General features: G+C 36.2%; 1 protein-coding gene across 3 annotated transcripts in view; it reads right to left on the bottom strand.

Moving 5' to 3' along the window:
• Nucleotides 1–308: 308 nt before the first annotated feature.
• Nucleotides 309–15,470, bottom strand: part of LOC121415545 (degenerin deg-1-like) — a 40,631-nt gene continuing 25,469 nt past the window's right edge. For all 3 annotated transcript variants that reach the window (XM_041608788.1, XM_041608786.1, XM_041608787.1), the window contains 10 exons: nt 11,476–11,651; nt 10,948–11,051; nt 9,272–9,435; nt 8,292–8,396; nt 7,242–7,347; nt 5,453–5,525; nt 4,178–4,235; nt 3,552–3,634; nt 2,807–2,882; nt 309–2,307 (listed from right to left, as the gene is read on the bottom strand). In XM_041608788.1, coding sequence (XP_041464722.1) covers nt 2,083–2,307; nt 2,807–2,882; nt 3,552–3,634; nt 4,178–4,235; nt 5,453–5,525; nt 7,242–7,347; nt 8,292–8,396; nt 9,272–9,435; nt 10,948–11,051; nt 11,476–11,651 — 1,170 coding nt within the window. In that variant the 3' untranslated portion in view covers nt 309–2,082. The remainder of the gene's footprint in view (nt 2,308–2,806; nt 2,883–3,551; nt 3,635–4,177; nt 4,236–5,452; nt 5,526–7,241; nt 7,348–8,291; nt 8,397–9,271; nt 9,436–10,947; nt 11,052–11,475; nt 11,652–15,470) is intronic.

Raw genomic sequence — 15,470 nt, forward strand, 5'->3', positions numbered from 1 at the left:
CAGTCAGCGCTGCTGGTTTGGTTCAGAAAACTATGTACATCGCGAGGTGGTTTTCCAAACTGGTTTGAAAGATCGCTTCCAAGACCGCTTTGACTGTTCTCACTACGCGTTAAACTAGTTTCCACTAAACTAGTTTTAGGAACGTAGTGAGAACAGCCTCTTAGAGTACAAGAACTTGATGATCAAGATTTATTGCTCTAACTTATTAAGTAGGATATAAAACAAATATTCCCTGGGGCCGTTTCATAAAGCTGTTCGTAAGTTAAGACTGACTTTAAGAACGACTGGTGAACATTTCTTACACGCTAAATAATCACCAATGAACATTTAATGGTGAATATCATTTACCACAAGAAAGGATCACCTGTATTTGTATTACTGTAATGTATTTGTTATGGATCCCCCTGCTTTTCAAGCCTCTGGCTGTGTTTGATCCTCACATTTTACAATGTATATATCTACTCATATGATTTTTTTACCTAATAAATAAATTAAATTGAAAAAAAAAAGTCGCTCTTAACTTACGATCAGTTTTATGAAAGTATAGAGGGAATTATTCATCCTCGATTGTACTGGCATAATCACTATATTTCCCTCGGGTCTTCGGCCCTCGGGGAAAAAATAGTAATGCCAGTCTAACCTCGCAGGAATAATTCCCGCTATACTTACTCAAAGCCTGGTATATTTGCATAATATACATTATTAGTGAGCTTCTATTATGATAACCACTACGTCATGTAGAGGGCGTCATATAGCTAAAGCGTCCAGTCTCATTGACCAAAGACAAACTGATCGGTGACTGACATTTGCTCCAGTCTTAATATTTCAGAGGGCATAGGGTTAGGATTGGAATAGAGTTTTTGGTTCATAATAATATAAAGATAAGTATTAGGGTTTATTTCGTTTTGGAGATTAGATTTTATTTTACATCTGAGCAATTGTCGCGGAGCAAAGTATCCATACTTATTTATGAACAATTTTGGGATGAATCTTCAACAACGTTTCGTAACATTCGTTTCTGCACAAAAATGCGATAAATTGCCTTCAATGGATTGCTGTTTAAAGTTGTACCGTGGAAACCACATCCAAATTATATTCCAAATTTTAAATACCCTATTGCAACAGATCACCAGATAATCGTACGTACATGGATACTTACTGCACACTCAACAATGCATTCTTAATGTTGGAATTAAGTAAATCATGTAACATAGCTTGAATTAAGTATAATCTTTTTTTCTTAATGAACAGCTGAAAGAAAACCTGCCGAAAGACAAAATATTAATAATGTTCCAAGAATAATTCTTGAACTTACGAAACTATATTATTGCGAAAAACCAGAAGACAGAACAAACTAGCAGAATCTTGTAAAATTGTCATGGCATATTGAAATCACATGCATGTGAATTAAAAAAAAAACACAGTTACATTGAAGAATATTAACGCATCGATGAGCTAACCATAAAAATAATTCATCTTCGTCACCACATCCAGTTGTTGACTACAAGACGCAGACACACCCAGCGCAGCTTATTTCAGCAAAAACACTACTGACATTTTCCAGCTAAATCTAAATAGAATTCTGAATAATTTGCATTAATGTTCAAGAAATTCAGCCCATATATACATTTAAAAAAGACCAGTTGACAAATACACTGTTACTCTACGCCTTAGTCGAGGCCACTGCTATGGTGGGCATTCGTCTAAAATATTGGCGCTGATGACGAAACACTTGTATCTGGTCGACGATTCCATAATTTAAAATAAAAATGATGACTGCGTCAAGAAAGACTGTCTGTATAAGGCATAATTTACTCTGTACTGTCGTTCCTCATTCGGTTGTTCAAAAAAAATAACCATTTGATGTATACATTATGACGTCACTTGCACAGTCCTTCGAAATGTCATACTTGCGTCAATATTTGTTGCAATTGAATTCTGTCATGTGATTTCTCTTGTTTCAGGACTTTCAGCTCTGTTCGCTTGCTTCAGGATTCCATAAGGTATTTCAACACATGATGCTGATGATGAGTTACTATGACTCGACGAAGAATTAGATTACCCAGGGATATCCCTGTGCCGTCAGCGATCACCAAAGATGCTGTTTGCCCGCCCTTCAAGGGACATGACGTTATTTTGTTTCGAGTTATTTTGTGACCTCTTCTTCTTCATGTGCGGATCCGTCACTCTGAGACAGATGAGCTTAATGAGGTCGTATACGAGCTCGATGAACTCGAAGATGGTGAGGATAGAGACTCCAATCCAGAGACCGATCTGGCCACCGAGATCGCTGATCAGGGAATATATCTGGAGAAGAACAAGTTATCAGAAGAAATTTTCAGATGCTGTAAATAAAAAAATCTATTGATTCTACGTTTACTACATTACGAAATCGACAGCTAGAAAGACGAGTTTTTCTAGCATCTGCCTTTTGATATTTTTAGTTTGATAATGGGAAAGGGCTCACACAGTATACAATATATAATAATGGAATGAATGCATTCTGCCACACATAACTTTGGTCTGTAATTAATAGAATAAAAACTATAAGGGGTCATAGCTTTATGAAATGCACATGTGCTTCATCCACACTTTTTTGATGAAAACTAAGCTATTACGTCCTTACTACCTTAATACATAATAAAACTTGATATTCCTAAAAAAGTTTTAGAGGAAAATATATTTGGAACAGTCCACCACGTACTCTTTCCATAAACACTTGTACAAATTATTGAATAAATTCTGCTTTGCTTTGAAATGGGAAAAGTGAGACTTTGGAATCTTCATAATGATGCATTATACTTACACCATATGCCGCTGTCTGATAAATGTATTCATACTGGAGACTCTCGTAGAATATGGTTACTTTCAGAACGTTGTTACTGAAATGAAAAGATTATAAGATTATGATTACATAGAATGCTGTGTTAGTGTATACAGGAATATATCACCAAATAAACAGGCTCAGAGGCTGTTTGACTATGTATACACCAAATAGAGCACTTCCCCGGTCATGCCGGTCGACCGAATCGGTTGACCGGTCACCCTCCTTGTCTCATACATTCATTAATTTAACTCGTACATTAGCCGTTGATACAACTTTTACTGTGTCAACTTTAGAGTACTGAAACGATTTGCCGCTTATGTATTTATGACGAGGCAGTCATCATCACAAGTAATATTCAGAAAGGCATTCAAAATCAATCTCTTTCGTAGTTTGAAGTTTCAGCATTATGTAATTCATTTTAATAATTACAATTAGTAAAGTATAAAATAAACATCAGTGACTTGAAACACAGTAAAAAGTATACGGTTGCAGAGTTGCAAACACCGTTTGTTTTTAAATCTAGAGTAAAAATATTCATTCAATATATATTCAATATATGGTGGATCATAATTGTGGTTGCCGAGCCAACCAGGATTTGACATATTTCAAAAGACTGTGCATTGTCAAATTGGTATTATGATAGGTTTTGTACAAAGAAATTATATTTACAGCTGTGCATATATTCATCATCAATATTACTACCCTGATAAATGCATGTACTAACCTTATAAAAGATTCGGCACCCTCATCATGAACTTTCTTCATCAAATCATCTGACACACCTTCAATGTTCCTTTCAACAGTTTCCTAAAAACATAGGTGAAGAAAAGAAACAACACTAATGATAATAAAAGAATTAATACTACACCTGTGGCATCGTTCACTAAACACAATAAAGGTCAGAAATAGCACATGACAATTAAAATTCAAATAAATATGATTTCGTTTCAGCTTACTCCTATCAAACAGATTAACCCCTCGTATCCCCTCGTAATATAAGTCGCAGTCAATAAAACGTTTCATTGTCGCCCTCTTATTATATGTAAAATGACGATTCTCTATTCGTAATATTTATTGTTATTATTTACATAAAGAGATGCTACTACCAGTGTTGCATCGAAAAAAACACCTTGTGTTTCAATTCCTCAATCGCTTATAAATGTTAAATTTGTGTGTTGTTTGATAAAGAAGTTATAAAAATAAATGCATGTAATCAGATAAATAAATCTGAATTATGGTAAGCTTGATTCGATTTGAAATTATACTCAATTTCATAAGGATTCAATGGTGGTGAGTAAAAAGTCATCAAACAACAACAACAAAAAAGATTTGAATCATGAACCTACTCACCGTGTACCCCATGTTTGGCCAAGAAGCTTCTGACACTGTGATCTCATAGATGTGCTGTCTGAAAAAGAATTTATTCAACTTCTTTTGGCAATCATTATATACACATAAAAATACATATGGTTACTGTACCCAAACACGACAGTAAATACTTGTCTTCGTCTCCAACTTCTTTCTTTGCTTAAACCCCTCTGTATATCTTATTTGATTTTTTTTCATCAAGGTCACTGTCTTTATAAGGTCTTGAAACCAACAATAATTTATGATGGTTCCTATGTTCTCCCGGGCTGTAATGAAATTAAGTTTTCAACTTTTAGGACGCACATTCAGTTATGGATGCATGATGTGGTCATGTTATTTCAGTAGTACACAAATTCATGTGATCTTATTTTTATGTCAAATTAATCACATCCTTCATGAAAAGATAAAAGTATTCCTTATAATGTAACATAGTATGGAACATAGTTAGGGATTATAGCAATTACTTTGCAGATGTTTTGTATAACGCAGAGCCGTTGTCGAATGTCGGTGAATTTGTTTTTCTCCAGTGCGAAGCTTAAAGGTATTGTTTAACTTTGTGAGCAGCCGATTTAAAAAATTCTCAAACCAAGATGAAACATGTGCATGCGTTAGAACTAATAAACCGTGAAAACAACCATTATTGAGAATGAAAAGCTAAAACTACAAGGCAAACCCCGATTTTGTAAATAGGCGTCTTATAGACACCTAAATAGTACACATAAGTGTATGGGATGAAATAAAGATGGTGTTTCCGGTCACTTTATTTTTCAATTTTAGATGCACTAAATAATTATTTTCGAACGCAATTTTTTCTGGGCTTCATTTTTGTAACATATCCTAGACACAGGTGACAAGTATGACCTTCTAGCTCAGATTTTTAAAAAGTCAAACCAATGTTAACCAATCACTTTAAGAAGATGCGCTGTCCCGGGCCAACCAACTTTCGACAATGACCTATCATTCGTCCATTGTGTTTTGACGGGCATTTTCAATAGATTCACAACGTTGTATAAAAAGCGTCCGCAAGGTGATGCTAAACTACGCCATTAAATCAGTCCTTATGAAATGATAAATTCAGATTGCGTCTCATGTGTGAAGGCATGTGCTAAGAGGAATATATTTTGTATAAAACGAAATCAAATAAAGCAATCCATTAACTTTGTATTGATATTTCTTAATCAAAATAATTGGGTATTAAAATGTGTAAAGAATCTGAAGAATGGTGGTATTTAGAGACAAACATTGCTGAGCACTTACCTACAGGGCATTGTGCAGCCACATACAAGCATGCCGCTTGTGTAATTGTTCTCGACCTCAGTCACACATGCCACTTTTGAAGGAAAGCACAAAGTAGAAGAAAGGAGATAGCGCAATGCATTAATTTTATAATAATAATAATAATAAAAAACAGTTCTTGTATAGCGCATATCACAATGATGAATAATGTCTCTATGCGCTTCCAAAGGACCCAGCTGTAGCTTGGCTGCCGTAATTACTATGATTACAGCGCACACGCATTTCAAGGAATAAATTCCTGCCAGGTACCCATTCACCTCATCTGGGTTGAGTGCAGCACAATGTGGATAAATTTCTTGCTGAAGGAAATTACGCCATGGCTGGGATTCGAACCCACAACCCCCTGTTTGAAAGTCCGGAGACTAAACCACTGGGCCACAACCCCTTTCCCAACATCAACATGGTGGTATTCATCGCAAAAATTATAGGAATTTGAGAATTTTTATCTAATGCTGAAGTATTACCAATAAAACCAACCCCAGCGCGATCTTTGATAAAGGCTCATTTCAAGAGTTGGACGTATCATCAAATGTTCAGTACTACGAAAGCTTTATAGTGTCATGGACTTGACCCCGGACTTGACGAGGTGGTAAGATACGTTATCTTTCTAAGTTGACTTATAAAAAGTGGTATGTCGACTAGATGAGGTATCACTTTCTTGCCGTGTCGGCTTACAAAAATGTTACATGTTTTCATAGCGAGGTATGTTACCTTTCCTAGTCGAATTATTGATTGATTGATTAATTTGATTTATTCTTATTCATTTCAAACAAATTGACAAAGTAAGTAAGAACAAATCAGAATATGAATAACAGAAAAAAAGGGAACTCACTGAAAAGCACGTTCGTAAGGGGGCATTTTTCTTGCGTAAAAAAGGCACCTTTTCAGTGCTCCAAAGAGTGTGTGGGAGCACTGTGTCCCCCCCCCCACGATCGCCGACCCTGCCCCCGTGAGTTTGAATAAAATAGACTGAATGTCATGAATGTTGCTTGTGTTTGTTGAATGAAGGTGAAACAGTGAAGGTGTATTGGACTGTCTATTATTTGGGCTTTGAAAAAACAGCTCTTAGCATCAGCAATATCTACTGAATGCCATGTTTCTTATTTCAAATGGTATTCTTCATATTTTAATTGGTGGCACGACATATGCTCCTGCGACAGTTGCTCTGGCGTCTAAGATGAAGGGTCAGGTTTAGTGTTGCAATAGGGTTTTGTTAGGTTTAGGGTATATAGGGTATAGTGTTAAACCCAGGGTTTGGGTTGGTCATTCGATTAGTGTGGAATTCATAGCGGAGCAATTGTCGCCGGAGCAAGTGTCATGGAACCTTTTATCACCCAATATTGCTTGACAAGAAACAATGTGTATATATTTATATATCAACGCTGGTTTTACCAATCAAAGAAGTCATTACGACTTGAGGTTTTACCCAACACAAATTAACCAACATGTCCTTATATTTCTAGCGACTTCAAGAGAATGTTTTTCTTTTCCTTAGAGATGAAATAATACAAATCATTCTCAAGTATGGAGAGCTTGCAAAGCAATAACTATCAACAATAATGCAAGCTATATTCGAGCGTATGTTTTGGAATGCGTCATCGATAAAACCAAATACATATGTTGATAATTGCTCTTATTTGTCTTAACAAAGGGATAGTGTGAATGGTCTGTAAAAATGCTGAATTGTGGCTTCGTTGACTTTCCATATTTCATATTAATTGAATAAATCTAAGTCTTCATAATGTCTTACCGTTGTCCGAGTCGCAAGGTGTAGCAGAGTCATTATAATTGTACTTGACATCGGCACATCCGCACACTCTCATTACTTCATTAAAATAACAATCTTTCTCGCATGCCTGAAAAGAAATGAACATATTAAAAAACGGTTACATTTTCGTCGAAAATCCAATGTTATGAAAATAAATTATGTAGCTCTTATATACGGGCCGCTTAAAGACTATGTTAAGTGACAGTGTTATCAGCTCAGTAATAACTCTACCATTGTGTTAAAAATAAAAGACATCTTATAAATCAATCTTGATAAGCTTTATGTAACGCACAAAGAGCAATATCAATTGGCTTTGTGCTACACAATCACCTTATTGTTATCATCATTTAATTCATTCTATAATTTTATTTCATTATTCTTTTTTTTGTGTGTGTTACCTGGGACGAATGGTATGTTTCCCCTAAAATGAAATAAGACTTTAAATTATGAAGTAAAAATAAAGTATCGTTTCATTTAGCCTAGGTTTTGCTCTCACAGGGCAGTGACAGGCATATAATGTACATCGAAAACATGAAAGAATACTAAAAAACAGGTCAAATTTACCAAGCCCCAATAATTACTAATGCATGTGATCATGACCAAAGATTGACTGTTATTTATATTACAAACGCTGTTTTTTTAGGGATGAAATTCGGGTAACATTTCATGAAATAAATAGTATATTTCACCAACTTTTCTTATATGCTTCTAAAATCCTTGCATCTGATTGGTTCAGAGCAAATTTGTATGTGAAACAAGCCCTTAATGTGGTAACTATTCAATAACCAATTGAAATAAAGAATTCCCCTGTTTGTTACATTTTAATACCAAAACTACCGTCAATTTGGACCTCTCGATCCAGAACACTACAGTTTGGACAATGTTCTTGCGTTGACGATGAGGATTAGAGAGGTCCTCCACGCTTTCACAAGACGCCATGATAAGATTGCAAGGACCGCCAAAGCTTCCTCTTCTTTTTTATGATCGCGCCAAGATGTCCATCGTTTCGGTGGTTCTATTTGGTATACTTACTGATCTGGAATAATCAAGGTGATGGAATTTATCTTTGAAGATATTACCAGGCTTGAATCTAGAAGAACAATTCGTGTAAGGTGTGCCCAATCTTTCCAGGTAAACCTAAAATGATATTTTGAAAAATAATTCACAGAAAGAGGGGTTAATCTATCTAAGTTGCATTAGAAAGAAATACGGGTTCCTTATTATTTGAGTTGATTTCTATTTAAAGCATTGACATTAATGTGGTATAAAAGATAGGACTGCCCTTGTATGAAGATAATTCTTTTTTTGTGTGTCAACGAAAATACAAAAAATCGATATAGTTTATAAAATATATGTATACATAATAAATTTGAATGAAAATTGCAATCTTATTAATTATTCGAATTGTAATTGATCTATTTAGATAATCTACAAGCAATGCTTATGAGTAGAATTCTCCCATTACGTCATTGTTTATTGGGGTATATGTCTGAATCTATGTTATTTTGCACAGTTTGTAATAAGTTGTAGATTAATGCTTATTCTTGTACGATGGGATGTGAATATCAAATCACATGAAATCGATTTCAATTTTGCATCAACAGAGTTGGGATATGTGCATTTGCAAATGAAAATTATAAAAATAAAAAGGGCAATTTTTAATATATAGGCCTACATCAATTATTCTATGTTCTAATTATTTATGGACACAAATTTGGGGTGAAATGGGAGAAATATAACGCAAAAATGCACTGTTTAAACTGCGGTGTTAAAATTGACAACAATTGGTGTTAATAGAGGACCACACCCTGAGGTGTTAAAATTACACCCTAGAGATTAAAGGCAACACCATAGAGTGTAAATATAACATCAAAAGGTGTTGTAATAGCACCTATATCGAGGTGTAAAGCTAACACCACCAATTTAACACCGGTGTAAAATTACTGCATGGTGTTCCTCTATGTACACCGGTTAACACCACAGTTTTTGCTGTGTGGTTCAAGAAATCATACCATTGACAACCCGACAGAGGCATGGGCTCCTGGGGCCAAGTTTATCCCCTGATCCTCCGGGAAGGGCATCTCGTTCTGGTCGTGTACGAGAAGCCGTAGACCCGCCGAGGGCTGTAGGGATGATATGTACTCACTCTGCTGGATGTACAGCTCCAAAGAAAGGCCTTTCATATAAAAAATGGAAATGAAAATGAAGTTATATTCATAATCATCTTCAAAGAGGAGTTTAGAAGTCAAAGATGAGGCTAGAGGTCAAAGGGGAGGTTAGACGTAAAGGTTATTAGCTTGTCTTGCTTGGCTCCTATAGCTGACCAGGCTTCCTTTGGGGATGACAACCCTAGCTTGCATCCGTATGAACTGTGAAGGGGAAAACCCTGTTTCAGTCCCAGGAGCAAGTGCATGGCTTTGGCCCCTGGTTATGATTGGTTTGGGCTGACTGCCCATTCCAACTTCTATTGTGGTTATGTGGCAGTCATGGAGCTCTTTTCATCATTTTATGATGGCAACATCAGACTCAAAGAACAAAAAAAAAACAACTACTACGAAAATCCACCACATTGAACAGACTTCCTTCGGTTAAAGCAGCAGAATGTGCGGATACAAGTAAACCTTTTATGACTTCCTGAGAGAAGATAAATGATATTTACCTATTGTGGAAATTACCATTGCGAGATAATTGCTTATATGACAGTTAATAACCCAAACCACTTGAACTGGATTATTGTGAAAAGTTAATTTACAATTAATGTCCAAAGCTGGTTAATTTCGCACATAACCTCTCTCGCTCATACAAACCTTCACATACGAGAGCGCATCTTCCTTCCACACACAATAAATCACACACACACACACACACACACACACGCACATATCGTCACACTTACATACCTTCCACACGTATCGGCTGACACCTGCCTAATCTTATTGTCTTATAGCCATATTTTGTTGAAAATTGTGGAATACATTTTTTAATTACCAATCAGTCACATTTCCATCTCCTCTCACCCTCACTTTTTTTATCAACACACAAACGTCCATACCCACACACATAGCCTACTCGTACACTGTAAAAACTGTGGTGTTAAAACTGACACCAATTGGTGTTAATAGAGGACCACACCCTGAGGTGTTAAAATTACACCCTAGAGATTGATCATATCACCAAAGAGTGTAAATGTAACAACCAAAGGTGTTGTAATAGCACCTATAGGTGTAAAACTAACACCACCAATTTAACACCGGTTAACACCACAGTGGTTCCCCCTTTGTATGCTCTTTCAAAGGAAAGATAAAAAAAACAAATCTATTTTTCTCGCTTACAATACATATTAATTCTTTAAAATCATTATCAGGGCCCAGGTTAGCGATTAATCGCTAACTGAAATGGCCTATCAAAATCACTGATGCATGCACATTTTGCTCAGTAAACTGACTAGGAACCAATCAGAATTGTTCTTTCAAATTAGCAATTAATCGCTAACATTTGTGTTAACATACGGGACCCTGCTCGTTAATACTGGATAATAAATGGTCGTCATCTTGCTTCGGTGTTGAGTTGAAATGACATATACTTCAAACTTGTTGCTCCTTGCTCGTCCATGAAAATAAAATGTGATATTTAAAATAATAATGGAGATCATCACTTAAGAGTTATGCCTTACTTCAGAATTTCTTACCATATAATGGTCCTACTTTTGACACTGTGAGAAGCTTCCCGAATTCTCCGGAGTTAAAGGTGTAGCAATTTCCGTACAGGTAGTTATAGAAGTGTGAAAAGTTGCTGCAAATCAATAATCATAATAATAGTCAGTTCTTGAATAGCGCATAACACATTATGAATAACGTCTCTATGAGCGTCCAAAGACTTGGATATATTACCCCGGCTGTAGCTCAAGCAGCTAGCTTCCAGCGCTCGGTATTTCAAGGAATAAATTTCTACCAGGTATACCCATTCACCTCACCTGGGTTGAGTGCAGCACAATGTGGATAAATATCTTGCGGAAGGGAACTACGTCATGGCTTGGATAGAACCATCAACACAGATATTTTAGGTATCATTTACAAAAGAAAAGGAACAAGCTACAAAATCGTATTACAAAAATGCTCTTCTAAAGATTGGAGAGAAATTGAAACATCTTTGAGACTTGATATAACGCTACTGCAAACTGAATGATTAAAAAAAAATGCAGTGTATTGATTCTTACTCCGGTGTACATGGATAGTTCTCGAAGTCGCAATCAAGAAGCATGTCATCGAGGTCATGCCCGGTTTCACTCCGGTTCTCATACGCCGCGCTACCAATGATACCCTGGGCGACCTCCAAGTGGCTAACACGGGAATCTAACTCATCAAAGTTTACGTTACCCCAGTCTTGATATCCCTGCAAAGAAAGAAAGATAAAAAATAAATAAATACACACATTCAAACATCATCTAACACAATATCTTTAATTCATAACCATTGTTCAATCATTTGCAAATAACTCTGGTTGTCACTCATAAAAGACCTATCAAAAACATGAGGTCGTTTGCCATTTATCATTATTATCTTGAATTGCTTTCAACAGTTACATAATACCATAAGGGTATGAAATTTAGCATATATATCTGCACGTTAAATGCAGCGGAAGTGAATTACATGGATATCGGGAACGGTGGAACCATGGATCTTCAAACTGTTGAAAAAGCAGTTTAACTATAATGATGACATGACAGATATAGAATGATGGATCTGTTATCAATAGTATATTTTATCCTAGTATTAAGTTGATTAGAATAAAAATAAATCATGACAATGCGATGGTTTGAACAAAATGCTACAGAAGTGACTTCTGTAAGTGAACTAGTAATATCTGTACAACAATGTAAACCGAAAAAATCATGTTCCATTGAAATCTTTATACATTAATAACACGTTGATGACACTAATTGATTAACTTTTAAAATTTTCATTTTCAATGACGTCAAAGGTTTTGTTAGCATGTGGTTGCGTATCAAAAACAAGTGGAACGCCTCTGGCAGTCTCGCCTGCATTACGCAATTCGATAAAGCAGCAGTGCTGCCTGTGAAAACAGCTAATGAGTAATTATTCACAGAAGAAAACACTAATATGATAATGAAATATTATGTCCATTGACCAAAATGACCCTAGACTTTGATCATGTGACCTAAGACAAGTGCAAAACAATCATTCATAGTTGATTACCCTTGTGTCATGAGCTAGATCCATAAACTGTCTAAGTTATGATGCTAATTCAACACATATTCCCAGTACGACCACAGTTCATTGACCTTTAAAAGGCCTTTGACCATGGTCATGTGACCTGAAACTCGCACAGGATGTTTAAGTATACATAGTTACTCTATGTCTACGTCTCATGAACTAGATCCATAAAATTTCAATGTTATGATGACAATGCCTCTAATACCCCCAACATGGACAAACTTCGTTGACCCTAAGTGACCTTTGACCTTGGCCATGTGACCTGAGATTCGCACATGATATTTAGGGATACATGATTGTTCTTATATCCAAGTTTCATGAACTAGATCCATAAACTTTTAAAATTATGATGACAATTCCTCAAATGACCCCACTGACATGGCCAAAGTTCGTTGACCTTTAAATCCCCTTTGATCTTATCGTGTGAATTGAAACTCAGGAAGGATCTGTAGTGATACACTTTTATCCTTATAGGTCGAAATATTTTTGAATTTATGATGACATTTCAAAAACTTAACCTTGGTTAAGATGAGTTCCCCAACATTGTCTAAGTTCATTGACCCTAAATGACCTTTGACCTTGGTCATGTGACCTGAAAGTCAGGCTGGGTGTTCAGTAATACCATAGGTCCATGGTAATACTTAATTACTCTTACGTATAAGTTTATGAACTAGGTCTATATACTTTCTAAGTTATGATGACATTTCAAAAACTGACGACGCCGTCACTTTCGAAAAAGCGGCGCCTTTAGCCTCGCTCTGCTATGCAGGCTAGACAAAAACCCCGCAATATTTCGAAATCTACATAAGTTCATTACATAATAAATATAAGTGAGGTTGACATGTGTAGGACTATTTTGTCCATGTGTATTTATATTCAACAGAGTGTTACCAAAGGGGATTATTTTCATTCTTAATTAAAAAAAAATCATTCATTATTATTACTGTTACCATTTATTAGTTTATTTATTTATTGATTCGTTTATTTTTAGTGTGTTGGGGTTTGGGGGAGATTTGGTGTGTATACCAGTGTGTGGGTGTGGGGGAGGGGGTAAATCTACATGATAAGGTGTGTCAAAAGAATAAGATCACCATGTTATGATATCATACATCTGTACCAGGATTTATCTATAGCTTCACGTTCCCAAGGCAACTAAAAGCAAAATAATGCTTCCCGCTTTGTAATCGTTGACCTAGTAGTAACCCGTTATATTGGTATAAGTGAACGGAAGTTTTAATTGCCCTGACGGGGGGATCGAGGCCTCACCCCCTCATTAATAGTAATTATGTTTGAAGAGTCCGGAGCTGCGTTTAATCATCTTCATTATTTCATTAAACATATATGTGTGTCGTTGATGGTTGGTGGGTCGAGAGCTCGATCTATCATTAGTTAATGTGTCCCAGGGTCACGCCATTTTATAGACACAACCGTCATAATACCGTGCAAGTCATGGTTGCACACAGCAAATAATAGAAATGGCGATGACGCCAAATCGTCCATTACAAACGAAGCTAGTACTGTGTCCAGTGCGAAGGAATGAAAGTCAGGTGCGGTTTTAGGGGAGCCCCCCCCAAAAAAAAAATCGACCACAAGGAATATATGTAGGCCCTATATGCTTTATATATGTATTGATTAATGCAGTATGCCATTCATGTCGTCATGTGCTCTAAAATCACTGTTTTTACTATTCAAATCGAAATTTTTCTCGCTTGGTCGCTAAACGCTCCCTCGCAAAAAAGATCTAAATGCAGAATACATGAATGCTAGTATAGGAAGTCAATTATCTCCTGCAATATAGTAGCCTGCCTTACAACCCTTTCCCCCTTCAAATCAACATCCCTATATATGTCACCCACCACGAGTAAAACAATACTAATGCCATTAACTTGAAGTTTCTACTCTAAACCTGTCCGTGTTTTGTCATTCCTTAGGATATTTTTTTATGAAAATGGCTTTGTCGCCAAATACCTCCTGATGGAGACTAAACCTTCGGCTAAATTTTTTTGAATAAGAGTCACGAGTGCCGATCCATTTTTACAATTTTCGCCTCGTGAAGCACACCCCCCAAAATAAATAATACAAATTTATGTTTGAGTATTTTTATGCCAAGTTTGATGGATTTATAGCGCTTTCAGATATTTCCTCAAACACATTTTTGTAATGGATTCATTATTTTTTTCATCTTGTAAAAATTATTGGGCTGGGAAAATCGATATGTTTGCCGCATCCCAAATATTTTCATGGCAATCGCTCACTGCCCCCTCTCCACCCAATGATAGAAGCATTGAATGATTTGACTCTATTCTCTACAATACTTATCATTGGATCATTTTCTTTTGCAGACCATAATATTGTGCATGTTGAGTATCAGTAATTTAACGATGTTACAAAAGAAGCACTTATATTCGGAAGTCAATAAAGTGCTCCAAATGCAAGGTTTCACTTTAAAAAAAATCCCTGGTCACCACCTTAACTCGTAATATTTTCAAGCGTGTCATTGATATAAAAACTCGATCCCCTTACATATTCTTTAATACACTTTTTTCACGTTCAAAGTCTCAAAAATTTGGGAATATCGCTCCGGAGAGAGTAACAACACAAACCCTGATAACCATTCCACCCCCCCCCCATTATCGTTGAATGCCGTCATCTACATCTTAAACACCCATCAGGCTCTGATGGCGCATGGTATAGATGAAAAATCATCAAGCATTTTTTCGCTCCGTCGCTACGCTCCCTCGCATGATATCAAAAATATTCTGTATAAGGGAGGGGAACTAGCTGCGTGGTCAGTCTAGGATACCAACAATAGGCCATTTTTAACTCTATTGAATAAACCAACGTCTAAAATTTCTCAAGCCCCCAAAAAACTTTTAGTCTACAACCGCACCTACTGAAAGTTAGTTACCATTTTAATCAAAATGATTAGTTGGAATAATTGCACTGAGTATCTTCTGACAGGAAGACACATGCACGG

Source organism: Lytechinus variegatus, chromosome 5 (genome assembly GCF_018143015.1).
Source record: "Lytechinus variegatus isolate NC3 chromosome 5, Lvar_3.0, whole genome shotgun sequence".
In the NCBI taxonomy this organism is placed as follows: Eukaryota; Metazoa; Echinodermata; class Echinoidea; order Temnopleuroida; family Toxopneustidae; genus Lytechinus; species Lytechinus variegatus.